The sequence below is a fragment of the Panthera pardus genome, unplaced genomic scaffold (assembly GCF_024362965.1).
Source record: "Panthera pardus isolate Hobbes unplaced genomic scaffold, ASM2436296v1 HiC_scaffold_8, whole genome shotgun sequence".
NCBI classification, from domain to species: domain Eukaryota; kingdom Metazoa; phylum Chordata; class Mammalia; order Carnivora; family Felidae; genus Panthera; species Panthera pardus.
The window spans coordinates 61,637,807-61,662,910 of record NW_026527013.1 but is presented as its reverse complement, the minus strand read 5'-3'; the positions used below and the strand labels follow the sequence as shown (position 1 = coordinate 61,662,910).

At 54.3% G+C, this 25,104-nt stretch overlaps 2 protein-coding genes and 1 non-coding gene across 14 annotated transcripts in view; 2 read left to right on the top strand and 1 right to left on the bottom strand.

Moving 5' to 3' along the window:
• The window catches only part of CCM2 (CCM2 scaffold protein), a 41,605-nt gene extending 27,561 nt beyond the window's left edge, over nucleotides 1-14,044 (bottom strand). For all 3 annotated transcript variants that reach the window (XM_019450956.2, XM_019450961.2, XM_019450962.2), the window contains exon 1: nucleotides 13,807-14,044. In XM_019450956.2, coding sequence (XP_019306501.1) covers nucleotides 13,807-13,836 — 30 coding nt within the window. In that variant the 5' untranslated portion in view covers nucleotides 13,837-14,044. The remainder of the gene's footprint in view (nucleotides 1-13,806) is intronic.
• A 971-nt stretch (nucleotides 14,045-15,015) lies between these two features.
• Nucleotides 15,016-23,220, top strand: LOC109267936 (uncharacterized). Of its 10 annotated transcripts, none has more exons than XR_002080357.2 (7): nucleotides 15,016-16,150; nucleotides 16,614-20,800; nucleotides 21,738-21,775; nucleotides 21,924-22,128; nucleotides 22,359-22,445; nucleotides 22,900-22,981; nucleotides 23,093-23,220. XR_002080357.2 is itself a non-coding variant. In XM_053897397.1 (6 exons), exons 2-5 carry the CDS (start codon nucleotides 20,432-20,434, stop codon nucleotides 22,395-22,397), a joined length of 651 nt encoding a protein of 216 aa, XP_053753372.1. In that variant the 5' UTR covers nucleotides 17,832-19,215; nucleotides 19,599-20,431; the 3' UTR covers nucleotides 22,398-22,445; nucleotides 23,093-23,220. The 10 variants fall into 10 exon arrangements, 2 of the variants coding, with proteins under 2 accessions (XP_053753372.1, XP_019306476.2); XR_002080360.2 differs by having other exon boundaries at nucleotides 15,046-16,150; nucleotides 22,289-22,445; XR_002080361.2 differs by lacking the exon at nucleotides 22,900-22,981 and having other exon boundaries at nucleotides 15,043-16,150; nucleotides 21,962-22,128; nucleotides 22,289-22,445.
• LOC128775793 (small nucleolar RNA SNORA9) lies at nucleotides 20,960-21,091 on the top strand. Its single transcript, XR_008420765.1, has one exon. It is a non-coding gene; the product is annotated as a small nucleolar RNA SNORA9 (small nucleolar RNA).
• Nucleotides 23,221-25,104: the final 1,884 nt, after the last annotated feature.

Sequence of the window (25,104 nt, the reverse complement as noted above, 5' to 3'; positions counted from 1 at the left end):
GACAGAGAGAGAGACATCCCAAGCAGGCTCTGCACTGCCAGCCCAGAGCACACAGGGCTCCATCCCACGAACTGTGAGACCACAACCTGAGCCAAAACCAAGAGTCGGACGCTTAACCGACTGAGCCACCCAGGTGCCCCTACATCATTTTTGATACACGTTTTGCTTTTCCTTTCCAAGTGACATTTTAAGAAGCTTCTATTCAATTTATAATATTACAGAACATTGGATGGTTGCGGTCATGAGGCTTATGCTAAGCGGTCCCACTCTCCTTGCCTCCAGGTGACCACTTACAAACTATCAGAGTGAGTACACCCACACGCATGTCCTGGGGCCCACTCACAGGGCTCTCCAGTCATGCCACCCCGACAGCCGGCGTGTGGGCGCAGCGCAGTTTGGGGAACGCGCACCTACACGTGGCGTGTGGCCATGATGCACGGCTCAGGGCACAAACTGCTCCCCACTGCTGCCAGCAGGTCCCTGGGTGGTCCTCGGAAGTGGGATGCTGGTTCAGTCAATGCCACGGCGCCCTGTCAGCTGGGGGGTTTCCGCGGACCTGGGGGGGAGGGACTGATGGCCAGAGGTGCTCTCGGTTTGCATTTCTGTTCTAAGGAGTCTGAGCTGTGTCTTCACACATCAAAACCCTTTTGCGTTTCTCTTTCCATGAGCTGTCTGTTCCCACGTCTTGCCTGTTTCTCCTCTCAGCCCCAGGCCTCTGCTCTGCCTTCCATGTGTTATTTACGAGATGTTCACCTTCCCTGTTAGAAGTCGCAGGTCTTGTTCTCTCCACCTATTTGTCTTTTTACTCTGCTCATGTGTGTGTTACGGCTCAACTAGTTTGTTTCTCACTTCAGTCTCTGTCTATCTGCTGTTCGTCGGCACAGAGTACGAAGGACGCATGCGTTTTACCCTTCTGTGTGCGGCCCCGCGCCTGCGGCAACTCCTTGGGGGAGCGTGAAGTTGAGTCATTGGGCTCCAGAGAAGAGACGGGTGGCATCTTCGCGGGGTCCCAGGGGGACCAACACAATCACGGGGCCGCCATCCCGTCCAATCACGAGACAGGTCCTGTTTCCACCAGCGCTGGTCTGTTTCAGGAGTCTGTCTCGCGGACAATTTTGGCCAGGTCTGCTCTCAGCCCAGAGCACCCATGGGCGGGGCCCTCTCTATTACAGGCCAGCGGGCTGAGCAGAGCCAGCGACACAGGCCCCCCACCGCCCACAAGTGCCCGTGCTGACGTGAGCACTGGTGCTGGGGTGCTTGGCAGACACAGCTCAGGGCATCGATGCCGCCACGCGGTAAGGCCGTCACCCCTAGAGGGGCCAAGACACACGACGGAGCCCAAGTCGGGCAGAAGCCACGGTGCATGGAGCCCCCAAACAGCAGGGCTATTGCCCCCACGCCACCTGGCTAAGTAACTGGGCCTGAACGTGCCGCCACCACTGCTGGCCCCTCGTGCGCCCTCTGAGGAGGAGACAAGGAGCAGCCCGTCGCCATCTGACCTCTCCATCGGCTGCACGACACCCCCACGTGCCAAGTGACGGTGGGCCTCATTCTGGGGGGAGTCCTGGTTGATTGATGGCCTCCAGAGAGCACCACCTGCAAGGGTACCAGGCGTTTCCGCACTTCTGCCTAAAGGGCAGGTCGTGACAAAGGCGAAGGCAATGGCCTGGCTTCCCCAGGTCACCCCGAGCTACCTGGACAGGACCACGGACAGCCCCACACAGGCGGGCCCCACGGCCACCAACAGCAGAGGGGACACCCAACATCGCACAGCCTCTCAGGAGACACAGGAGGCTTCGTCCACGTGTGGGTTTTCCACAGCTTCCTCCCAGTGTGGCTGGAGGCGAGCAGCTCCCCGCCGCCCACCAGGGACCAGTCCCCCCGTTTCCGCCCCCCTCGTTCCCTCCCTATACGTGGCCCTCATGATGTCTTGTCTCTGCCCCTGATGATGCCAAGTTCAGGGTCACTTGGAGGCGAGGGTGTCACTGTCCCCTGCCTGGTCCCCCTCTTTCTCTGGCCCGGCGTCAACCTTGGCTCACCCTCCCTTCTCGTTCTGCCTCAGGCAGCGAGTCCCCAAAGGACCAGAGCACCTTCCAGAAGCTGCTGCACATCAGCGCCACCGCCCAGCTGGAGCACCCTGAGTACAGGGGCCCCCTCCTGCCGGCCTCAGACTGGGCGCCCGGGCTCTTGGCCTGTGATGGGAAGGCCACACTCCTGCAGAAGGAACTGCGAGACACCCTGCGGGGGCTGCTGGGGAGCCCCAGCAGGGGCAGCTTCGCGGTGGCCACGCAGTACGTCTGGGTTCTGGGTGAGGCCCTCCCCGCAATCCCCTGTTGGTGGGCACGGGGCTCGTTCTGTCCAGGACAAGGGACCAATAAGGGGTGCCACTCATTACGTGGCCAAACCCCAACAACGGATGAAGCAAAACAGGGGGTCAGACAACCATGTCCCACAGCTGAAGGCAGGCACTGGGGACACGAGGCGGGCCAGGCGTCCAGGACCTCCCTGCAAAAGTCAAATCATGCCCCTTCCAAAATGCTGTGGCACTGAGGAGATAAACACGAGTTTCTTATAATGTGTAGGATCCAGACACTCAGGAGGAGCTCTGGAAATGAGGGTTCCCAAGCAGGATGCTCCAGGAGATCCGTGGCTATCGCATGGTGTCTTCTCTGCATGCCCCAGGTGATAAAACACCGCTGACAGGGTGTGCTGCAACCGGGTTTTCTCCCTCTGGTAATTACAGCAAAACTTCAGCTATAGGAGCAAATTTACGAGAACACTTCACACAGACGCAGAAGGGTCACCCCAGAAATAGGGTCCGCGGATGTCTCTTTGTAACAGGCACGAAAACACAACAGAATCTTCAAGGGATGCCCGCAACCAGTTACCCTGATGCCTCCACCTTCTTCCAGGACAAGTAACTCCTCACAGGTGAGCTCCACCTCCTGCTTGTCTCTACACAGGCCAGATGTAGCTACAGAAATCTGTGCTGGTCACCAAGGAGCAGCCCAGCAGGGGCAGGCAGGGTGGGCCCTACTTGTCCAGCAACAAGAGGACCACGTGACAAAGTGAAGATAGCAAGGAGATGGAAGAAGGGCCCTTCAGAGAATCCACCCATTTTGCAAAGTGCACATCCTGACCCACCGCCCTGTGCTCCTTCTAACAGCACTCACTCTCTCTATTTCATGGCACTAAAAGCTCCCCCAGCAGATGGTGAAGGAGTTCTGGGAAGGCAGTGACAGTTCCCCAGAAAGCCCTGCACTCAGTGGGCACTAAACCAGTGTTTGCAATGAATGAAACCAAGGAAATACAACCGTGCACAAACACAGAAAAGAACGCACATGTAAGAAAGCCACCTGAAAAGCTCTAATGGTTGTTTCCAGAAGATGGGATTTTTTTCCATTTATTTCTTAAATATATTTTGCTACTTTTTCTCAGCTGTGCATTTTTCAGTAAGAAAAAATTTAAGTTCATTTTGGAAAATAAATCCCCAAATTATTAGCAAATACCATTTCCACCTATTGGCTTGACAAGCATTCAACAGTCTGATAACCAGAATCAAAACCTGTACTGCTGTAGGGAACAACTTACAGGTACCTACTAAAATTACAAATGTACGTAAGCCTTCCTGACAATTGCATTTTGGGGACCTAATCCATGGAGACAGTACACACGTGTGAAAGGTTAGTAGACAGCCAATCTCTGCATTTTCTGTTGGAGCAAAATGACAACGTAAAATTCTATAAATAGGCTACTGTTGAATTATGAATCCTATTAATCCAAGGGAAAATGCTACCGAGCCCCAAAGAGGAGTAACAAATGCATAATGAAAGCTCTCCAAAAATACGCTGTCAAGAAAAATAATCCACAAGAGGTTACTAGTCCCCTCATAGAAGTAACAACACCCCCACAGCAGTGAACACATCCACTGACCAGATCTTGGTTTCTAGAAACCACCTCCACTGAGAACAACCAGGCCCCTGGACAAATGTCTGGTTCTGGGCTGGGGCAGGAAAGCTGCAGATTAGCCCAGAACATCTTGTAGCAAATGTAAGCGAGAGCTCATAGAATACTGGGGACTGGTCAAAAGCCACCAGCCATGCAACAATGTGAACACACTTAACATGACCAGACTGGCGGGGCACGTGGATGGCAAGGGCGGTTAAGTGTCTGCCTTCAGCTCAGATCATGATCTCACGGTTCTTGGGTTTGAGCCCTGTGTCAGGCTCTGAGCTGTCAGTACAGAGTCTGTTTGGGATTCTCTGTCTCATCTCTCTCTCCCCCCCTGCTCATGCTCTCTCTTTCTCTCTCAAAAATAAATAAAGATTTAAAAAAATGGTTAAGGGGCACCTGGGTGGCTCAGTCAGTTGAGTGTCCGACTTCAGCTCGGGTCATGATCTAATGAACGGTGGGTTCGAGTCCCGTGTCAGGCTCTGTGCTGACAGCTCGGAGCCTGGAGCCTGCTTCAGATTCTGTGTCTCCCTCTCTCTCTGTCCCTCTCCTGCTCTCACATTGTGTCTCTCTCAAAATTAAATAAAGATTTAAAAAAAATTTAACAATAAGTAAATAAATAAAGTTAAAATGGTAAAAGGTAGGTGATGGGTTTTTTACCACAATTAAAACTAAAATGACACCAGGGGCACACGGGCGGCTCAGTCAGTTTAGTGTCTGGACCCTTGATTTCAGTTCAGGTCATGATCTCATGGTGTGTGGGCTCGAGCCCTGCATCAGACTCTGCACTGACAATGCGGAGTTTCTTTGGATTCTCTCTCTCTCTCTCTCCCTCTCTGTCTCTGTCCCTCATACTCTCTCTCGCTCTCAAATCCACAAACTTTGATAAATAAATAGAGACCAGAGCCAGCCTAAAGTGGCTCCCTTTGGCTGAGTTTGGGACAATTTGAACTTAAAAGTAAATAATGATAATAAAAGATTATAGCCTTGTGAGTAAAATAAGAACAGACTTTAAAATGCAGAAACCTGGGAAGTGATGGGTCAGTGTCACCAGAGAGCAAATCAGCGTCAGTTAGCAAGTGTGGATGAGGTCTGAGAACCAGGCAGCAATACTGGACTGATGCTAATTTTCCTGATCACAACAGTCTGACTGACGTTGGAGGGTCCTTGCACCTGGGAAACACACATTGAGGGCAACAGGGTCATGGGGCATCACGTCGGCAATCAATTCTTAAACGATTTAGAAATGTTAACAGCCGGGGAGTTTGGGGGGGAAGGTATACAGGGACTCTGTGTGCTAGTTATGCAATTTCACGCACAATTAAAATTATTTCAATATAAAAAAGCAAAAATCAATTGTTTTGTTTTTAATTTTTTTAACATTTATTTATTTTTGAGCGACAAAGAGAGACAGAGCATGAATGGGGAGGGGCAGAGAGAGAAGGAGACACAGAATCCAAAGCAGGCTCCAGGCTCCGAGCTGTCAGCGCAGAGCCCGACGCGGGGCTCGATCCCACAAATCACGACACCATGACCCGAGCCAAAATCAAGAGTTGGATGCTCAACCGACTGAGCCACCCAGGCACCCTGAAAAAATCAATTGTTTAAAGCAAAAATGATAATGCTGGCTTTACAACACGTACAGGAATAAATCAGGAGCTAGACTGCTGACAGTCTCCCGCAGCAGGACAAGAAAGAACATGGCAGGGCGCCTGGGGGCTTGGTCGGTCAAGCATCTGCCGCTTGATCTCAGCTCAGGTCTCAACCTCAGGGTCATAAGTTCAAGTCCTGTGTTGGGCTTCACACCAGGCAAGAAGCCCACTTAAAAAAGGGGGGGGGGGGGGAGCATGGCAGTGATTTGTGGCTGTCTGTGCACCCTACAGCCCCCACAGCAGGCCAAACTAGAGTGGTTAGCAATACAACAGAACCCTAAAAATACTCGATCCCAAAAAAGACTAGAAGGGAGGATCAAAGCACAGAAGAGAAACAGGAAATGAACAGTGAAATGGCTATCAATAATTACATTACCTGTGAAGGCAAAATTAAAAGGCACAAGTTGTTAGACTAGATTAGAAAGGCGTAACAACCACACAAGCAGTACGTGGATTGTAACAGATGCAGTTTAGATACAAAGCTATAGACACGCTGGGAGACACAGTATGCCCACGTGCAGTCGAAGGAAGCTGGTGTGGTTCAACGGCACAGAACATGAAAAGTTTATGACAGTGCTTTCCAACTGCACATTGTGACTAGCCATTAGGAGACCACCATTTGTTGAGTTTTGGTATAGTATCGATAACAAGCCGGGGGCTCAGTCGGTTATGTGTCTGACTCTTGATTTCAGCTCAGGTCATGATCTCACAGTTCATGAGTTTGAGCCCCACCTGGGGCTCTGTGCTGACAGCTCAGAGCCTGCTTGGAATTCTCTCTCTCCCTCTCTCTGCCCCTCTCCCACTTGCTGTCTCTCAAAAAGAAGTAAACATATTTATTTTAAAAAAAGAAAGAAAGAAAGAAAGAAAGAAAGAAAGAAAGAAAGAAAGAAAGAAAGACCACCACTGGGGCACCTGGCTGGCTCACTCAGTAGAGCATGTGACTCTTGATCCTAGGAGCTGGAGTTCAAGCCCAACCCTGGGTGTGGAGCCCTTTAAAAAACTAATAAAGCAATGATTTTTTTAAAAAGAATCAAAAAAATTAAAAAAAAAAAAAGAATCCACCATTATCTGAAAAGGTATTGAAATATTTCTTCCTTTTCCAGCTACATATCCGTGTGAGGCCAGATTTTCTTCATACTTTTCAACCAAAACCACATATAGCAACAGACTGAATGCAGAAGCAGATATGAGAATCTAGCACCCTTCTATTTACCTAGACAATAAAGAGATTTTCAGAAACGCAAAAAAAAAAAAAAAAAAAAAAAAAGCTGGTGTGCCTATATTAACATCAGGGAAAGTAGATTTCGAAACAAGAAATAATACCAGAAATAAAGATGATTGTTTCACAATGAAAAAGAGTCATTTCAATGACACAATGATCCTGAATGTGTACGTCCTTTAGAAAAAAGATTGAAGCCAAAATGAACGGAACTACAGAAAACAAACCCAGGATGATCGCCCGAGATCTGAGCACCCAGTCTCGCAGTAGCTGCCACAATTAGGTGACAAAGATACTGGGGAGCCGTGGGGCGGTGTCTCAAAGTTAAAACGTGGTTACCATATACTTGGCAATGCCAGCATTTGGTATTTGCCCAAAAGAAACGACAAGATACATCCACGCACTGACTTGCTCGCAAACGTTCTGAGCTCCTCCTAAGAGCCCGAAGCTGGAACGGACCCGAAGGGCCGGCGGCAGACGAACGCATCAACATGCTGTGCTCTCTGCGCACAACAGAGCGCCACTCGACACGACGGATGAGTCTCAGAGCCGTGATGCTGAGTAACGGGGTCCAAGCACACAAGAACGTGTACTGCGTGAACCCACGTGTGAGGTTTGAGAACAGAAAGTAACCCCGCAGAACTCTTCCAGAGTGGACACGATTGGCACGACACCCGCCCCAGGGATGGCACGAGGGACCTTTCTGAGTGAGGGAAACGGCCTACATCTTGGCAGGGGTTTGGGCTGTATGTATGCACAACTGTCAAAATTTAGTTGACAACGCACACTTCGCTCTGTATCGGTTGCACAGAGAACTGCAAAAAAAAACTGTAAACAGCACTGAACTCTAGCTAATGATGTGCACGTTGCCATACTCAGATCGAAGCGAATGATGTCTCAAGTGCATCAGGAAGACAAAGTGAGTTGATGGGGGTCCAGACAGAAGCAGAGGAGTAGGTACGGGACAAGACAAGCACAGCAAACATTCACGGTAGAATCTAGGGGGTGGGCGGACAGGTATTTACTGTAAAATCTTTCAACTTCAGTGTATTCAAAAACATTCATAATAAAATACTGGGGGGCGGACTGTACACTCTCCCTCCACGGAGGGGGCTGAAGATTCAGTGCTGGGGGAAAGGAGCCTCGTAACGGGGCCGGAAATGGGTCCGACATCAGGGCACACAAGGGCAGGTCGGCTCCGGCCACTGCTCCCCCGCCAAACATTAACTGGTTAAAGCCATGTATGGTGACATGTCTACTGGCACTTAGACCTGAGACGTTTCATGACATGTGACACACAGGATGACAGACCTGACACATAGGCATGAAATCAGTGAACTGTGTCCCCACCAGGTCTACAGCGAGGGATTCTGAACCACGCCTGAGCGCAGGGAGGTTGTAACAATACCCAGGAGGCATAGTGGATTTAGGGAAAGACACCGCGTGCAACTCTAACCATAGGACGGACCGTAAAGACTCAAAGACAGAAGTCTCCTTCTCAGAGTCACATGGGACAGCAGGTCGAGCAGTCCACCACGCACGAGTGCGTGGCGCCACACCCGCCCACACCAGCCGCTCTTTGAGAAGTCCACTGTTCTTCCCGCCTCCCGAGTTACAGGACACCCAGCACCCTAAGCCTCAGACAAAAGCCCCAGTTCCGACTGCCTGCTGCACCTGGCGAAGGGGATGGTTTCCACTGCTCGGATCCAATGCCCACAATCAGGTGCCCCAGTTCTTGGCAGCCTGGCCAGAAACTGCTACTTTTACAGTGCCAAGAGGAAACAGTGTAACATTTCTGGCACTGGCTGAGGCGGGAGGGGGGGATTTCCTTTTTATTTGTCCACTGACAAATCCAAAGCGGAGCTCCCTGCGGAATCATTAAAACCAAGCTGCCGTTCCTGGGCTGAGAGATGGGGAAGGGCAGAGACATGTACCTGTGCAGACCACGGGGCAGGACGGACACCCTCAGCCCGCCCCCCGCTGCAGACCCCCAGGCACCGAGCCTGTCATGGGCTACACATCCCGAGTGTGCGACGCATCATCCTGCCACTGAGTGGCTCATCGTGTCTGAGGGGTCAGTGGGGACAATCAGAACCCCTGGGCTACATTGAGACCACTCCCCCCAACAGAGTTCGAGCACAGACTCTGGCCACATCACCCTGATGTCTCAAATGGCCTTGACAAAGCACCAGACCAGGTGGCTCAGACAACACAGTTATTCTTTCCCAATCCTGCTCGTCCCAGATCCAGGCGCAGCCAGGCTGGTCCCTCCCGAGGCCTCTCCAGGGGTGCAGATGGCCGTGTCATCTCCGTATCCTCACGTGGTTGTCCCTCCGTGCATGTCTGTGTCCCAGCTGTCTTTCTATAGGGACACCAGTCACATTGGAGTAGAACCCACATTCGTGACCTTGTTTTACCTCCATCACCTCCTCAAAGACCCGTCTGCACCTACACACCAGCTCTGGGGTGCTGGGGGTCCAGGCTTCCCCATGAGGACTGGGGGGCCCTGGTCCAGCCCATCACAGCTGGGAACATGCTGGATGAGGAGAAGACCGATGATGTTTGCACTCAGGGCACAGGAACTCTAGTACAAGATTGTCTCCATGCCTGCACCTGACGTCTTCATAACAACAGGGGTCTTGTGCACTCTCATCAAAGCTTTCTCCAACTTCACTCTCATCTGCCCTCTGAGCCGCATCTCCAGCTCAGTGGCCACAGAGCTCATGTGTCCCCCAGCGTCCAGTCCAGCACACGGTCAGTGCCAACAAACAGTTCTTAAAGGCGTACGAAAACCTCTGGGGTCTTCTGCTGCAGCTGGGGCCCAAATCCCCCCGCCCCACTGGGCCCAGGCTGTCCCTGCACCTCCCCCGCTGCTAAGCGTCATGAACTGGTGCCCACGTGAGACAGGCTGCTGCCCACCGTGTCTCTCCCGACGCAGTGGCACTGGCCCCCTCCTTCTCCAATGACGTGTGAGAGGTGATGGCCCCAACAAGTGCAGTGTCCTTAGCCCTTCTCCTCACTGCACGTGGCAGGTCAAAGGCACTGGGATGAACAAACTGGAAGATGCCGTGTGTTAAACCTACAGTCTGACTCCCACCACAGAGCCGGGCTGCCGACAGAAATGAAGAAACGTGAGACCAGCGGTCACCGCGGTGACCAAGCGCACTGGGACAAAAGGCACTCGTCCCTGACCTCACGGGCAGAGGGCTGACGGCATTCTCACCTCAGAGCCGCGCCCATCACGGTACCGTTGCTGAAAGAGATGTTTTCCTCCACACGACATTCCTCCCGAATGATGCTCAGAGCAGTAACAGCCAAGCCCTGCAAGGTTCTGGCGCCTTCGGACTCTAAATCACGGTGGCCAGTGGATCACGGAATCTTACTGAAGGTGGCAGTGATTCCACGTTCCTCATGTTGGAAATTAATAAATACAGGATACTATCTCAGGGCACCTGGGTAGCTCGGTGGGTTGAGGGCTGGACTCTTGACCCTCAGCTCAGGTCCTGATCTCATGGTCGGTTGTGAGTTCAAGCCCCGCGACAGGCTCCGCGCCCAGCGCGGAGCCTGTGTAACGCTCTCCGATTCAGAGAGGAATGAGCCTCACAGTTGCTGGTCTCCCTGGACTCACCTACTGGCCGCCTGACCTACAGTCTCTGCCAGGCACGTCGTGCACTGCTCTTCCTGCCTCCATGCTCGGGGCGCCACATGGTCACCCAAGAATCACCGTGAAAACCACCCGAGAGGAAAGATGAAACAAGGGATTCACCCCAAGTGCCTTTGGCTAATTCACCTCAGCAGTTCCGGCTGCGACAAGGCGTGACTGGCAGTTTTTTAATGGGAGGGAGGGGAGAACAGAATAAAAAAATCAGAGTGTATTGCTTATATTAAGCACCATTTCTTTAAAGTTTCATTTCAGGTATACAAATATTTGCACACACACACACGCCCGTGGAGAAGGCTCTCTGACAGCTGGAGAGACGAACATATAAAGGCATTGGTCCAGGGGCACGTGGGCAGCTCAGTCAGTTAAGTGTCCGACTCTTGATTTCAGCTCAGGTCACCATCTCACAGTTCATGAGTTCGAGCCCTGCGTCGGGCTCTGTGCTGACAGCTCAGAGCCTGGAGCCTGTTTCAGATTCTCTGTCTCTCTCTCTCTCTCTCTCTCTCAAAAAAGTAAACATAAAAAAAATTTTTTTTAATAAAAAAAAAAAGGACAGGGCTGTACCTGGGGCCACTCTGTATGAAACCCACTCTGTTCTATTTATTCTCTGGCAGCTCACAGATTCCCATCCCGAGGAAATAAATAGGCCACGTTAGAACAAGCCTGAATAACTGCTTGACTGGGGTCTGAAGACCTGAAAAAGCCTATCAATCCATGTTTTTAAAGGTTAAATCTGGGGGTGCCTGGCTGGCTTGGCCAGTAGAGCATGCACCTCATGATCTCAGGGTCATGAGTTCAAGCCCCACGATGGACCTAAGGGTTACCTTAAAAACCTTTAAATAAAAATTAAAAATAAAGGTCAAATCTGCATTTTTTGAGGGAGCTAACTTGAAGATAGAATTTATGTTAAATTTTTTAAACATTTACTTTTAAGAAAGAGACAGAACACGAGCAGAGGAGGGCAGAGAGAAAAGGAGACACAGAATCCAAAGCAGGCTCCAGGCTTTGAGCTGTCAGCACAGAGCCCGATGCAGGGCTCGAACTCACAAACCGTGTGATCATGATCTGAGCCGAAGTTGGATGCTTAGCTGACAGAGCCACCCAGGCGCCCCTGAAGAGAGAATTTACATGCCCAAATTGTACTTTCATAAAATGATGAGGTCATTACTTCTGCTATTTTAGCTATTGAGTTCTGTGTATCAGGTTTTAATTTAATGTTTATTTACTTTTAAGAAAGAAAGAGAGACAGAGTGTGAGTTGGGGAGGGACAGAGAGGGAGACACAGAATTCAAACCAGGCTCCAGGCTCCGAGCTGTCAGCACAGAGCCCTATGCAGGGCTTAAACTCACAAACCGTGAGATCAGGACCTGAGCTGAAGTCAGACTCTTAACCGGCTGAGCCACCCAGGTGCCCCCCTTTGTGTATCAGTTTTAAAATAGATTAATCTGGTTAATTTACCCCAACGAGAACAACATAAGCACCAAATTTCGTGAGTTGGAAGTGACCTCACACTGAATGGAGGAGCAGAGCAGTTATGCCTGGCAGACAGCAACAGAGAAAGTGTGCTAAGTGGTGGCCTGGATGGGAACTCGTGTCCCAGAGCCGGCTGGGACGGGCACCACGCCCCCCCCCCCCCCCCCCCGCCCCCGTGGGAAAAAGAGGTAGGGCAGTGGTAGGATACAGAGAAACACTGAAGCCTGACTTGGACAACTATGTAACAAGAGATTATGTTCTCTAACAGAGACAATGAAATTCATCTTTAACCTTCTCTCTAGCCTGAATCTCAACACCGCCCCAACTCCAAAACTCTTGAGTTTTGCTGGCTTGTCACTTCTACTTCAAAAGCTCAGGAATGCCTCACTGATTTCCCGTCTCTCTCAACACTGCTGAATATTGTTTCTACCAAACCTGCTAGAAGGAAGGCTCTAGAAAGAATTCAGCCTACCCTATGCTTCCCCATCATAGACAGGTTAGCATCCATTCAAAGGGAGTGACTCTCCTTAGCCAGCACCATCTGGCCTGGGTGTGAAATATACCTGGAGGCCAAGACTGGTGCTGTGCTGGGACACAGCTCCTCTGGCAGCCATGCACTGGGGACAGGCCCTGTCCTGGGCGTCCCGGCCCACCTGCATCCCGGCCCACCTGCTGCCTGCCTGCAGCACAGCAGAATGGAGTGCACTGACTCTTCTGGAGCTTTCCCCCCAGGTGGGCAGCCTCCCTCTGCAGTCTGGCGCTTGCAGGCTGAATCACTTTCTTGGGCTGTTTTCCAGACTTAACCATCTCTGTAGGGAACTGCAAAACTAGAAGCGAGAGCGCTCACAACACAACAACCCGGAAAGAAAGTGAGGACAAGCTGGGCACGACGCCCTGAAGACCCCCGCTACTGGACCTCAAATACAGCCTTTTTAAAACGGGCGCCTTGTAAAGCACGGTGCTGCGGAGGGGTCATGGAAGGTCATGGCCGGGGCCAGCTCCCGCTGCGAAACTCGGAGGACCCACCAAGGTCTGTGTTAAGCTCGCGCACGAAGTGCACACTACCGAAACTCTGCAGAAGACAAATCCTTTAGCACTAAGACCCATTTTCCAGCTTACCCCGCTGAGCGTACCAACGACTCCAGCCTATAATTAAAGCCACACTTTTAAAACTGAAGGAACTAAGTACGGCGCCTCCTGAACTATGTCCGAGACACAACTGCCAAATGTAGCGTCACTGAAATCGTTCGGCTACACTCGGGCAGAGCAAACCTCGGCCGGCGAGCGGCTGCCCTGCAGGGTGCAGCCTCTGCTCCCACCCGGGTCCGCTGAGCAGCCCTTGTTGGGGCTGGCCGAACCCCCATTGTCCCCAGGGCTGCGGCCCCGGAAAACTTTGGGACCGGCTCCGCGGCAGCCCCCGGTCGCTGACCCGCGGGGATGGCCATGTGCAGAGCCCGGTTTGGGGGCGAGGGGGGGGGTGCACTGGCCGGAAGGGGAGGAAAGGCGTGGCCCCTTCCTCCCCCGCCGCGCGGGCCGGGCCCAGGACCACCTAACCGCATTGTCCGGGGGCGCGCCGCCCACCCCCGGCCGCGCGCACCGACCCCCGCGGCCCTGTCCCGGGCCCGGCCGCGCGCGCTCCAGCTCCCGCCTGCCCGCCCGCCGACCGCGCTCCCCCCGACCTCTCCACGCCCGACCTCCAACCAGACCTCCCGAACCCCGCGCCGGCCGGCCGAAGCGCGACCCCGGGGGACCTTCCCGGTCCACCCCCGGCGCCGGCCCTTCCGCCCGGCCCCGGGGTCCAGCTCGCCCCACGCCCGGCCCCCGGGGGGCGCGCGCCCGCGCACGCTCACCTTTTTGCCCTTCTTGCCCTCCTCGTCCATGTCGCCGCGAGCGGCCCCCGCGGCCCGGCCCGCCCCGGGAGCCCCGCGCCGCCCGTGGCCGCTACATGCTCGCCCGGCCCCGCGGCCGCCGCCGCCGCCGCTCCTGCGCCTCCCGCCCGCGCGGCCGCAGTTTCCGGCCGCGGCCGCCAGGGGACGTCCGCGCCCCGCACCCCGCACCCCGCACTTCCGGGCCGAGGCGCGGCCCCGCCCCGCGCCCCGCCCCGCCCCCACCCCTCGGGGCGGCCGGGGACGCTCCCGGTGCGCCCCGCCCCTTCGCGGCCGCGGGAGCGCGCCTGCCGCGCCCCTCTCCCGCCCCATTGCCCTTCGGCGGGGTGAGAGCGCGCCTGCCCCGCCCCCAGCCCGACCCCCAGCCCGGGCCCCGCCCCTCAGGGCCGCAGGAGTGGTTCCAACTTTTCAATTCTGCCGCCATCTTTAGGGCAGCCAATTTCCCGGCCTGCTTCGCGCTCGGGAAAGCCGCGCTCCGGCCCAATGGAAACAGGGGGCGGGGCCGGGGAAAGGGGAGGGGCTAGCCATAAGAGCAGGGCGTGGCTGGGGGAGGGGTCGGGCCTGCGAGAAGGGGCGGGCTACCAGGAGGAGGGCGGGCCGGTAGCAAGGTAAAGGCCAGGTATGGAGAAGAGGCTGGCCTGGTGGGAGGAGCGGGGCTGTCGGGAAGGTGCGTAGCCGGTAGGAAAGTCGGGACGAGAAGGCAAAGGGGGTGGAGCTAGCAGGACGGGGAGGGCGTGGCCTGTGAGATGAAGGCGGGACAGGCGGGGATAGGAGAGGCTAGCTGGAAGGGGCGTGGCCTGCAGGAAGGTGAGAGCGGGGCATGTAGGGAAGGGACGAGGCAAGAAAGTGGAGAGGGGGGAATGGGAAGGAGGCGGGGCTGGCACGAAGAGAAGGGTGGGGCCTATGAGATGGCGGCGAGGCCGGAGGGGTGGTGTGGGGCTAGCGAGAAGGGTGGGCGTGGCTGGCAGGAAGGCGGGGGCGGGCCATGTGAGTTGAGTGCAAGCCGCCGGGTGGGGCGGGACTAGCGGGGAGGGAGGGAGGGCGTGGCTGGCAGGAAGGGGCGAGGCCGGCCGGAAGGTGAGGACAGGAAGGGAAGGGGGCAGGGCTGGTAGGATACCCAGGACTGGGCCTGCCGGGTGGGTGGGCGGGGCCAACAGGAATAGGAAGGCGTGGCTGGCGGGAAGGGAGATTGGGGGCTGGGGGCGGGGCCACCGGAAGGCTTGGGCGGGGCCAGCGGGGCGAAGCCGCTTCCTTTATCTTTCTCAATCTGCACCTAAATTTCGTCTGCCTCATCCGTGCCCTTTTCCGCGACTTCCTCTGCTGCAGTGCCTGTGTTGCTCAGACAAGCATTCAGGAAGGTGGGGATGCAGTAACTAGCAACTCCTGGGTCCTATCAGAACAGTCACCGTAACAGTCAGTGACCTTAAGGGTCACCAGGGTAACTGCCGCCTTTTACAGACGAGTCTGGAGAGTCTGGTGGTTTGCCCGCCACGCTGCAAGTGGGAGCCAGCAACAGGAGGACACTATTTTGCCACTAAGCCAAGCTGCTAGCAAGAGCCTTGCAGCACAGGGGTTCCTGGGTGGCTCTGTCGGTAAAGCGCCCAGCTTAGGCTCAGGTCATGATCTCACAGCTCGTGGGTGGCTCGTGGGTTACAGCTCCGGATCTGGCTGTGTGCTGCCAGCGTAGAGCCTCTTTGGATCCTCTCTGTCCCTCCGAGCTCACGCCCTATCTCCAAAAAAAAAAAAAAAAATGTTTAAAAACTGTTTCCAGAACCTTGCAGCACAGCTAGAATGTAAACTGATACCAAACAAACCATTACTTGTCTCCACTGATGTTTTACAATGTTGCTTGCTGCGCGGGTTGTGTGTTACCTCTAGTTCCGCGTTCACTCTCATTCCATGCCCTGCAGGATGGAGCTGGGCCCTCTGAGCGCTCTTCCCCTGCCAGGTGGGCCATTGCAGAGGTGTGCCGGGGAAGAAACCCCCTGGGAGGCAGTGCGGGAGGAAGGGGCTTTGCTGCCGGCTCCAGTGAGTTCCCTTGACAGCTGCAGAAGGAGAGGCCTCCCCGGAGCCCACCTCCCCGCACCAAGGACGGCTTCTTCTAGCTCCAGGTTCCGCGAGCACCCGACTCCGCGGTGCAGGCTGCCAGAACGCTGCTCCAGCTCCTGCCCTATAGCCGCAAAGGCGCGCCCCTGAACAGCTTTCCTGGCACTCCGGAGGGACTGCCAGACGTCCTGCCAGCGCTTCTCCGCCATTTGGTGAGCTGTAGCTAGGCTCTCTCCAAGCAAGTTGGACCTCAGCCCTGGGGGTAAGGAGATCTCTTCCCCCGGGGGCTTTACCCCAGCCCTCAGAATAGCGGCTCCTTCTTACCTCTACTATTCTCCCATTCTTCAGAGCTCTCTTTACGTTTACTGGCCTATCCCTTGGACCCTATTTGAGACAGATACCAAATAAATAGCTGGTCCCTAGCACTCCCAAAGGTATTCCAGGCCCTTTGGCATATAGAGCAGAGGTGGGGGAAATGATCTTTCAGTCTTCCATCTGCATCGTTTGGCACCCACCCCCGCAAACATGAGCAGTGCAGCCCAGGGCTCCCACCCCAGCACAGAGGTCTGGTCTTCTGGGTCTCCCACTAACGTACCTTTTTCTATACTCTCAGTGCCCATACTCCTTTTCTATACTCTCAGCAGCCCATAACACTACTACAGCTTGCGGTAGCCCATGTTTTAGGAAAAACCACTCTCCTCCTGTGTCTCCTTTACTCTTAACAGCTACCACTCCTGCAGCGATTCTGACACCAGCTGTGTGACACCAGATCCTGACACCCAGCAATTCTGTGACATCAGCTGGGTATCCCACAGTAACTCACTCTGGCACCATCCACCTGGAGACGGCATCAGATCCACAGGTAGAGGGCTTCATCCTGCAAGACCCCCCACACTTCAGATGCCAACCGCGAGTCCAAACTGGTATCTGTGCTTCTGACCAATTGGCTATGAATATGAATTGGGGTTCCCATGACCCTCCCTCAGGTGCAATTAACTTGTTAGAGTGGCTCACAGAACTCAGAAAAAGAGTTCACGGACTGTTTACCAACTTATTATAAAAGGATATGACAAAAGCTACAGGTAAGCCTCCAGATGAAAGAGATGTCTGGACCAAGGTATAGGAACGGACACGGGGATTCCATGTCTCTCCAGGTCACCAATCCACCAGCACCACCATGTGCTCACCAACCCAGGAGCTCTTTGAACCCAGGGAAATAATGAGGACCCACCAAATGAGAACAAGAAAAGGCTATATTTGTTCAGAGCCTGCAATAGTGAGGGAGTCACTCCATCACCTGGCCTGGTAGAGGCCCAGAGGCAGCAAGAGAGGGGGAGAGCTTCATGGTGGAAAAGGGGGACTCAGGGGTGCCCTGATGGGGGCTGTGGGCCTGAGGGAGCCAGGGATGAACTCTAGAGAAGTGGGGCATCTCCTGTGTTCGATTTTCTCTGGTTGGTCCTGAGTTGGACCCGGGAACAAAAATTAGGTAAGATGTCAGTTATTGACCGAGTCCTGGCCATCTGGCTTATTTGGACTGTCACAGGGTATTGTATGGCTTTCTGGGTTGTCACCAGAGCCAGCAGTCTAAATTGCCCCAAGTCTGACTTCGAGCAGCCGGCTTCCTGGGCAGGCTTCTGCAGAGGAGGCATTGGTTTTGGGTGGGCTGCTGCAGGCCGTGGGCCTATTTTCATAAATGGTCTGGCCACTGGCCACTTGTATATTCAGTTTATTATAATAGGCACTGATGAGCCAGTACAGTGTTAACAGAAAACATTTCTCCCAAGGTCACAACTCAGCTGTGAAGTGTCCTGACAGCCTCTTCCTTCTTACCGGTAACTTCCATAGCCTGCTCTGTGGCCCTACCTCATGAACAAAAATACCTAAGACCCAGTTACTAAGTGGTCCACACTTCGTGACAGCAACCATCTGAAGATGGCCCTCACTTCCCCTCTCCCCTCCTCAGAATTATTCAGTGCAACCCCAAACCTTACAAAATTCCCTCTCCAGTCTCCTCATGAGACACAACGCAGAAATCTCTAGGGTTCTCTCTTTGCAACAGGTTAATAAACCAGACCTGGTCTATTAGGTTTATCCCTAGTGGACTTGACTGTTGGGCATTTTCACCCAGCTCAAGTATCTTCTCCTCCACTCAATCTTTGGATGCAGTTTTTCCCTCCTCCAGCCCCAGAATACTTTGTGTGTCCTGATGCTAGAGTTAATTAGCTAGAGTTAATGTTGGACACTTCCTCTACTAGACTGTAAGGCCCTTTAGAGACTGTGCGGGATTCCTCTTTGTGTCCGAGTTCTAATGAGACAAATGATGTGCACCTGGCCAGACAAAGATGGACACAGTCTCCCCTGGCTAAGCTCTCGAGTGTTCAAGAAAGCCCTGAACAAGTGAAGATTTATCTTCAACTGGCCCTCTCAAAGACAGTTTTCAATGGACTCATGTCTTGGCTAGATTCCAGCTAATTGGTGTAGGTTTTGTTTGTTTGAAGTTTATTTATTTTGACAAAGAGAAAGAGAGAGCGTGTGCACACACACACACGCACACACACGCACACACGGCACTTGAGCAGGGGAGAAGCAGAGAGAGAGAGGGAGAGCGATAATCCCAAGCAGGCTCTGCACTGTCAGTGCAGAGCCCGACTGGGGGCTCAAACTCATGAACTGTGAGATTGTGACCTGAGTCAAAACCAAGAGTCGGATGCTCAACAGAGAGAGCCACCCAGGTGCCCCCCCCCCTTTTTTTTAAGTTAATTTTTTCACTGTTCCGAAGGCTGACTTCAGTGTTTTCTTTGTCCCTCTCCCCCATCCAGGATCTCCCTCATGAGACTAAAGAGCACATAACTAACGAGAGGTCTCCAAGTTGTCCTTGGACACATGCACCTCATACCATGCTGTGCCCATGACAAATCCAGTGGGTTGATTTACTCAGCAAAGAAAAGAATTTCAACTCACTTCGAGTGAATTCTCTTTGTAGTTTCAAGTTTCCAAGCCGGTAAATGATAAAGGACCAAACCAGCTCTAGATTGTGACAGTCCCTGTGAGTACAGCCACCCTGTGTGGCCTCCTGTGGAAGAGACCCCACCAGCTCCCCCTTGACATTTCCTTGGCTGTAACTCCTTATGTATTCTTCCAGAGCCAAATTGGTAATATTCTTTTCCAGGCATATATCCCAGTTGGCTTGGAAGAATAGTGGAGTTATTCTTTGGAGATGTGGATTTGAAGAAAGTTCTTTTCGATAGTCTGTTAAGTCGTTAAAATGCTGCTGAGAGGTCTGTCTCCCTTTGTCCCTGTCTCATGCACCCTCCCTGTACAACTCAAGTGAGCTTTGGTTCTATGATATTTAATGTTTTGGCACCCTTTTTGTTTTAGGTGTATTTATTTATTTGGGGGGTGGGGAGAGAGAAAGAATCCCAAGTAGGCTTAGAGCCATCGGTGCAGAGCCCAATATGGGTCTCAAACTCACTAACTGGGAGGTCATGACCTGAACCGAAGTCAGAAGCTTAACTGACTGAGCCACCCAGAAGCCACTGGCACTTTCTTATTCTTTGGAAAACAGTTTCCATAGAGCATCGTCTCCTCTCTAGTGAATTTTGTTATGATTTTAGAAAGCAGCTCTTCTCTTTCCGTCCTGGGGAGAGCCCACCTTTTTTGGTCACACATATACACCCACATCCTCACACCGTTTCTCTATCTCGTGGCAGACTCACGGAAGGCAAACAGCACCAAACTCTTGAGCTAGAAAAACCTAGCCTTCCAGGAGATCATGAGCAAGCCTCCTAACCTCTTTCGGCAAATGTTATTTTCCATGTGAGCAATCTGGAAGTAAAACTCCTGCCCCGTCTCATGAGATTTAATAAAATACATAATGGGATTCGTATACGCTGAAGTGCTTGAATGGATTTAGCAGGTGCCATAAGTAAAATGAGTTTCGAGCCCTGCTCAGCTCTTCTTTACTTACAGAACTCCGTTCTCGCCTTGCGAGCCTGATCCCTGATCCCAGACCCCCGAACATGCAGTCCGTGCCCCCGGTCCCCTCGGAGAAGGCCCTACAATTTCCGACCAGCCGCACCCTTTCCGGCTTCAGTACCCTCCCCGGCGCGGCCCTCCCAACCCAGTCAAGCGCTCCACAAAAGCAGAAGAGAAGGAAATACTTTTATTTCAGCGAAAGAATAGACCGGGACGGGCTGCCCACCACGGGCAAACCGCTCACGGGAGGCGACGACAAAGAAAGCGCTCTCGCGCTCAGCCCAGCGGGACCGGCCCTGCCCGCCGGCCGTGCGCCCTCCCCGCGTCGGGAGCCGGGATCCCTGAGCCGTCAGGGACACCACTCGAGCGGAGACGGCCGTGAGGCGGAAAGGGGGGCGCGCACCCCGATGGGAGCGGACAGGAGGCAGGCCCCCCACTCCATGGCCCCGCGGCCCCGGACAGCCGTTACCCGACTTCCGCCCGCGTCCTCCCGGTGGCCGACTTCCGGCGCGCTGCGTGACGTCATTGCGGCCGGCTTCCGGCGCGCTGACTTGTGCTCGGCGCTGTCATGTGTCGCTGGCGACAGGAGGCTGTCGGGCGGCCTGGGCATCCGAGGCCATCGCGGGTACCCGGCGGCGCTCGCTCCCTGCTAAGGCCAGGGGAGGATCGGCCGTGGGGGCAGCGCCGCGGGGATGGAGTTGCGGCCGGGGGCGGCGTCCCGGCGGCGGCTGACCGCGTGTCCTCCTCGCGGCGCTGCCTCGGGGAAGTGACGCCGCTCACGCCGCTGCTCCCCGGCCGACGGCGCCCGCCACCCCGCTTTCACCGGAAGCCCTTGCGGAATCCGCCGAGTGTGCCCGGGGGTCTCGGCCCGCCGTTCCGGAGACTGATCGCAGCTGGGGAGTACTTGCCGGGAAGACTGGCAGGAGGGCAGCTCTGGGTAATGACCGGTCGTACGGCTGTTTCTCTGTTCTTGGGAGTTGAGGGAGTTCCGCTCAGGAGCTCCAGGGTCGTGGGGGACAGCGTTGAAGGTAGCCCCTCCCGTCTGGTCTGCAGGCCGGGCCGGTGCCCCAGGCCTAGGGGCTTTCGGGCAGGTGGGCGGCAAGCCTCCAGCGTGCCTGGGTCTGGGGTGGCCCCGTGCATTCCTGCAGTGCTTGCAAGAACATTGGGAAACGGTTTGAGGCCTTGCCCTGCTCCATCCAGAGCAAGGTTATAGAAATTTCGAACAGATGACCGCGTTTTTTCCATTTCTGATGTGCTGCACGTTGTAAACATCTGCAGTTGCCACGTGAGTTTAGAGGAAGTAAAGTTTCAAATCCGGGTTTTTATTCACTGCTCACTTGGCAGGTGCTCAGGAGACACACCTTTGGCAAGTGGCTACTGTTGGAGACCATGCAGCTCACAGAACGTTCACATCTACAGAAGTTATTGTGGATTTGGGGGTGTTTGCTGTGTTCACGCTCGCTGCAGATTTTATTTTATTGTCCTTAAAAGCCTTGCAAAAGTTGGAAATGAAGTTTAGGGGGAGTGGTAAAGGGGGAGCCTCGGGGAATCATGAGTGGAAAACAGTGCCAGACGAGCCCGGTGGGATGGATGGATGGATGGATGGATGGGATATCACAAGTTGTAGGAAAAAAATGGTGAAATTCTGCAGTGGGGCTGCTGGAGGGTGAAGCCAGCGTGTGCTCATCTTAAAGGAGGGCATTCCTGTTGGTCTTTGTTCTTCCCCCAGTTCAAATCCTTGGGGACCCCTGAGAGGTGGTCTTGGGTCCGATATGGAACAGGGGCCCACGTCCAGGGTTGCCCAGCCAGAAACTGGCAGATCGCGATTGCACACCAGGCCTCTCCCACCCTACTTACTGTCTGCCCTTTTCCAGATGCCAGACCCAGAGGGAGGAGTGGAATCTGGAAGCAGGTGGGAAGCTTAGGTGGGAGGGGAATGCCCGGGGTGTCCTGGCCTTGGTGGGAGGGCTGTTGGGTGCTGTCAGGGATGGGCCAGTGTGGTCATGGCAGGGCAGCATAGTTCCTCTGGGTGGCCGGGTCACACCACGTCTCCTCTGAAGGTTGAGGCTTTCAGCAGACTTGGGATCTGCCTCTTCAGTCCACGTGCGGACGCTGACCACACCGGCCTCGAGGACACACTCAGTCTCATGTTTCTGCGGTCCTGTGAGCAAGGCATTGACTGAACTCTGGCCCATCTTCAGATGTTCGAGTAGCAGCCAGCCTTGGGACATAGAAGGGAGTGCCTCCCTCTGGGGCAGAGAGCAGGTAAAAGGCTTGGCTTTCCTGTAACACACGGCCCTCCCTGTGTGTGGGTGTTTTCCGGCTCCCCTGGTGGGAATTGGGGCTGGGGGAAGATGCCGACGCCCTGACTGCTGCTGCTGAGAAGGGTCAGCTCTGTAATCAAAGGCCTTGTGTGTCCTACCAGCATGCTTGAAACTGGCGGGCCACCTTGTCACCCTGCCCAGCACATGACAGTACTGTCCGCGGTCCCCCAGTGTGTCAGCCACCGCAATCCCAAGATGCAAGAGCCCTGAGAGATGGCCTCGTCGGTGGCTGCCAAGCTGTTCCTGGAATCTGCAGTGGTGAGTGTGCTGGAGAGGTCTGTCTTCACTTCATGTCTACTAATTTCCCTGAGCCCCCTGCCCGAGAAGTTCAAAACCATCAACTTATTCTGATCTTCCCATATTGAAAATCAGATGATGGAGTCCCAGAAAGATTAATTGCTTTCAAGCTCACGAGACTATTTTTGGACGATAGTGGTCTAATACCTGGACTCTTCAGGCCCTGATTCTTTGGCACGGTGTTGATTGCCTTGGTGGTTTTGGATTCGACCTGCAGCCTTTTCCCCAGGAACCTCCAGGGTTGGTGGTGTGCTGGCCTGGGAAGGCCAGGCTGCTGCTGAGTCCCGTCACAGGGCTGGTTAGCTCACGGTGTGGCCAGGGGTGTGGATCCTGGTCCAGTTCTGTCCCTGCCTCTATGGCAACTGGCATTTGAGAGTCCCTGGCTGTGCTCAAGTTACTTGATTTTTCACCGCAGGCCTCCAAGTCCCTCCTCCTCCTGCCTGAAGGTGTGGCCTCACCACAGACATGCCCTTGTGCTGCTCCCATTCTCAAAGCAGGTGCAAGTCCTGGCATGCTCCCCTTCATGGAGGCAGCTGGAATTTTTTGTTTTCTGCCCAGGGTGGCCTGGGGCCTGGTGTGCGACTCTAACTGGTGTTCTCTGATCTCAGGTTTGGATGCCGCTGCGCTGTCTGCTTCCAAAACAAGGCTCGTCGCTGTCATTGTGACCCCGGCCCCTCTGACAGCTCCTGTGTGGGAAGATGGGGATAGTTAATAAAATCTTTTCAGTGTGTGGTTCGGCCCGGAGGGGTCTCCTTTCTTGTCACTCCTGTCTTTGCAAATGGCTGTGTAGGTGATGGGGCGCCAGCCCCCTACCATCAGGAGCTTTACCTGGAGCCTCAGAGCAGCCTCTGCTGCCTTGATGGACTTCCTTCCCTCTAGTCCTCACCAGCGGGGTGAGACCTGGGTGTGGGGCACATCTTCACACCTGCACACACATGCAGGTGGCCAGGCCCATGTGTGGGCTGACACTCAGTGTGAGCGATGCACACCCAGTTGACTTGTTGGAAAACTGACGCCGGCCCTCTGGTGGACTACACCTGCCCACTCCCAGGTTTAGGTGTTTATTTAGCTCATGTTGGTGAGGCTATCAGCAAGGAATGTCAGCAGGCCCCGCTTGCATCAGAAAACATATGCGGTCAGTCTGTTAACTGATAGTGTGAATGCACAGTGCCCACAGGTGTAACTCCAGGCCACACCAGAAGTGTACTTTCTGGGAGGAAACCCCCAGGGTGGAGGGGGAAGAGTGGGCGGTGGCTGACGAGGTGCCCTCCCTGGTGGGGCCTTCCCCGCAGCAGCCTGCGGTTCGGTACGCCCTCCCCAGTCAGGTGGGTGTAAATCTTTTTTTTTTTTTTTAACGTTTATTCGTTACTGAGAGACAGAGCATGAGTATGGGAGGGGCACAGAGAGGAGGAGACTGGGAATCTGAAGCAGGCTTCAGGCTCCGATCTGTCAGCACAGAGCCTGACATGGGGCTCAAGCTCACAAACCACGAGATCATGACCTGAGCCAGAAGTCGGACACTTAACTGACTGCCCCCAGATGGACATAAATCTTGAGTGGTCCGGGAACCTGCCAGGGAGAAACCAAAAAGATCAAGGGCATCAGCAGGGGCCAGGGTGGGGCCGGGAAGGAGAGGGACCTGGCTGAGGGAGGCATCTTGGAACTTCCGCTGACCCCATGAGGTCAGAAGAGTGACACACAGCCCCTGTGCTCCTGCTCAGTGCCCCAGCTGAAATCCCGAAAGGGGTTTGTCGTCCCCCCTCAAGATGAGGGGGAGGCAACCAGGAAGGGAAAGGACTTGGTGTGATGTCATCCCCATCTCCAGACAAGACTGGTTAGGCCTGAGGTCACACTGACAGCCCATAAAGCCCATAGCAAGCTCCGCCCAGGGGCCAAATCCCCAACCTCAGGATGGTCTTGACATTTCTACCAGGAAAAACCCAAAGAGAACTATCCAGGGATGTGAAAATTGATTCCGTTCAGGTTTTTGTGTCCCTGGAATTTCAGACCTCACCTGAGTTCCTCTAGTGTTAATGCATGACGGGGGACCCCATGGGTTGGAGATTGGGGAAGTGACATCCTGGGTCAAGATTCTCCTGAGCGCTGGTGTGGAAAAGCCCTTCAAAAGCACCAGGCCTGTCTTGATGGAAGGGCCAGGCCAACAGCTCCCAAGAGAAGAGGGTGTGCAAGGGTGCCTGCCCAGTTTAATCAGGCATTTGAATAAGCATTTCCCAGTCTTACTAGGTTGTATTCATCTTAATGAATTTGAGGGGCAAAAAAAATCCCTTAACTTGCATGTCGGTTACTGCAGAGTTCAAAAAGTGGGCTCATTGAAAGGCAGTTATTAAACAGACTAGTTTTTGAGTACAGGCCCCCGAAAGCATCCCACAGATGACTCAATTTTGGCCGATACTCCAGCCTCCGCATGACCCAGTGGGTGGAGACAGAACTGTCCGCCTGGAGGATGCCATGGGGTCAAGGAGGCTGGAGACAAATCTGAGCCAGCCGGTCTGCCCATTGTAGAGAGCTCTCTACTATTCCTGATACTTACTACTGAAGGGATAGGCTGGGGGAGGGGGGGACAGGCTTCCTGTGGCACGACTCTCCCGAGCCTCAGCCT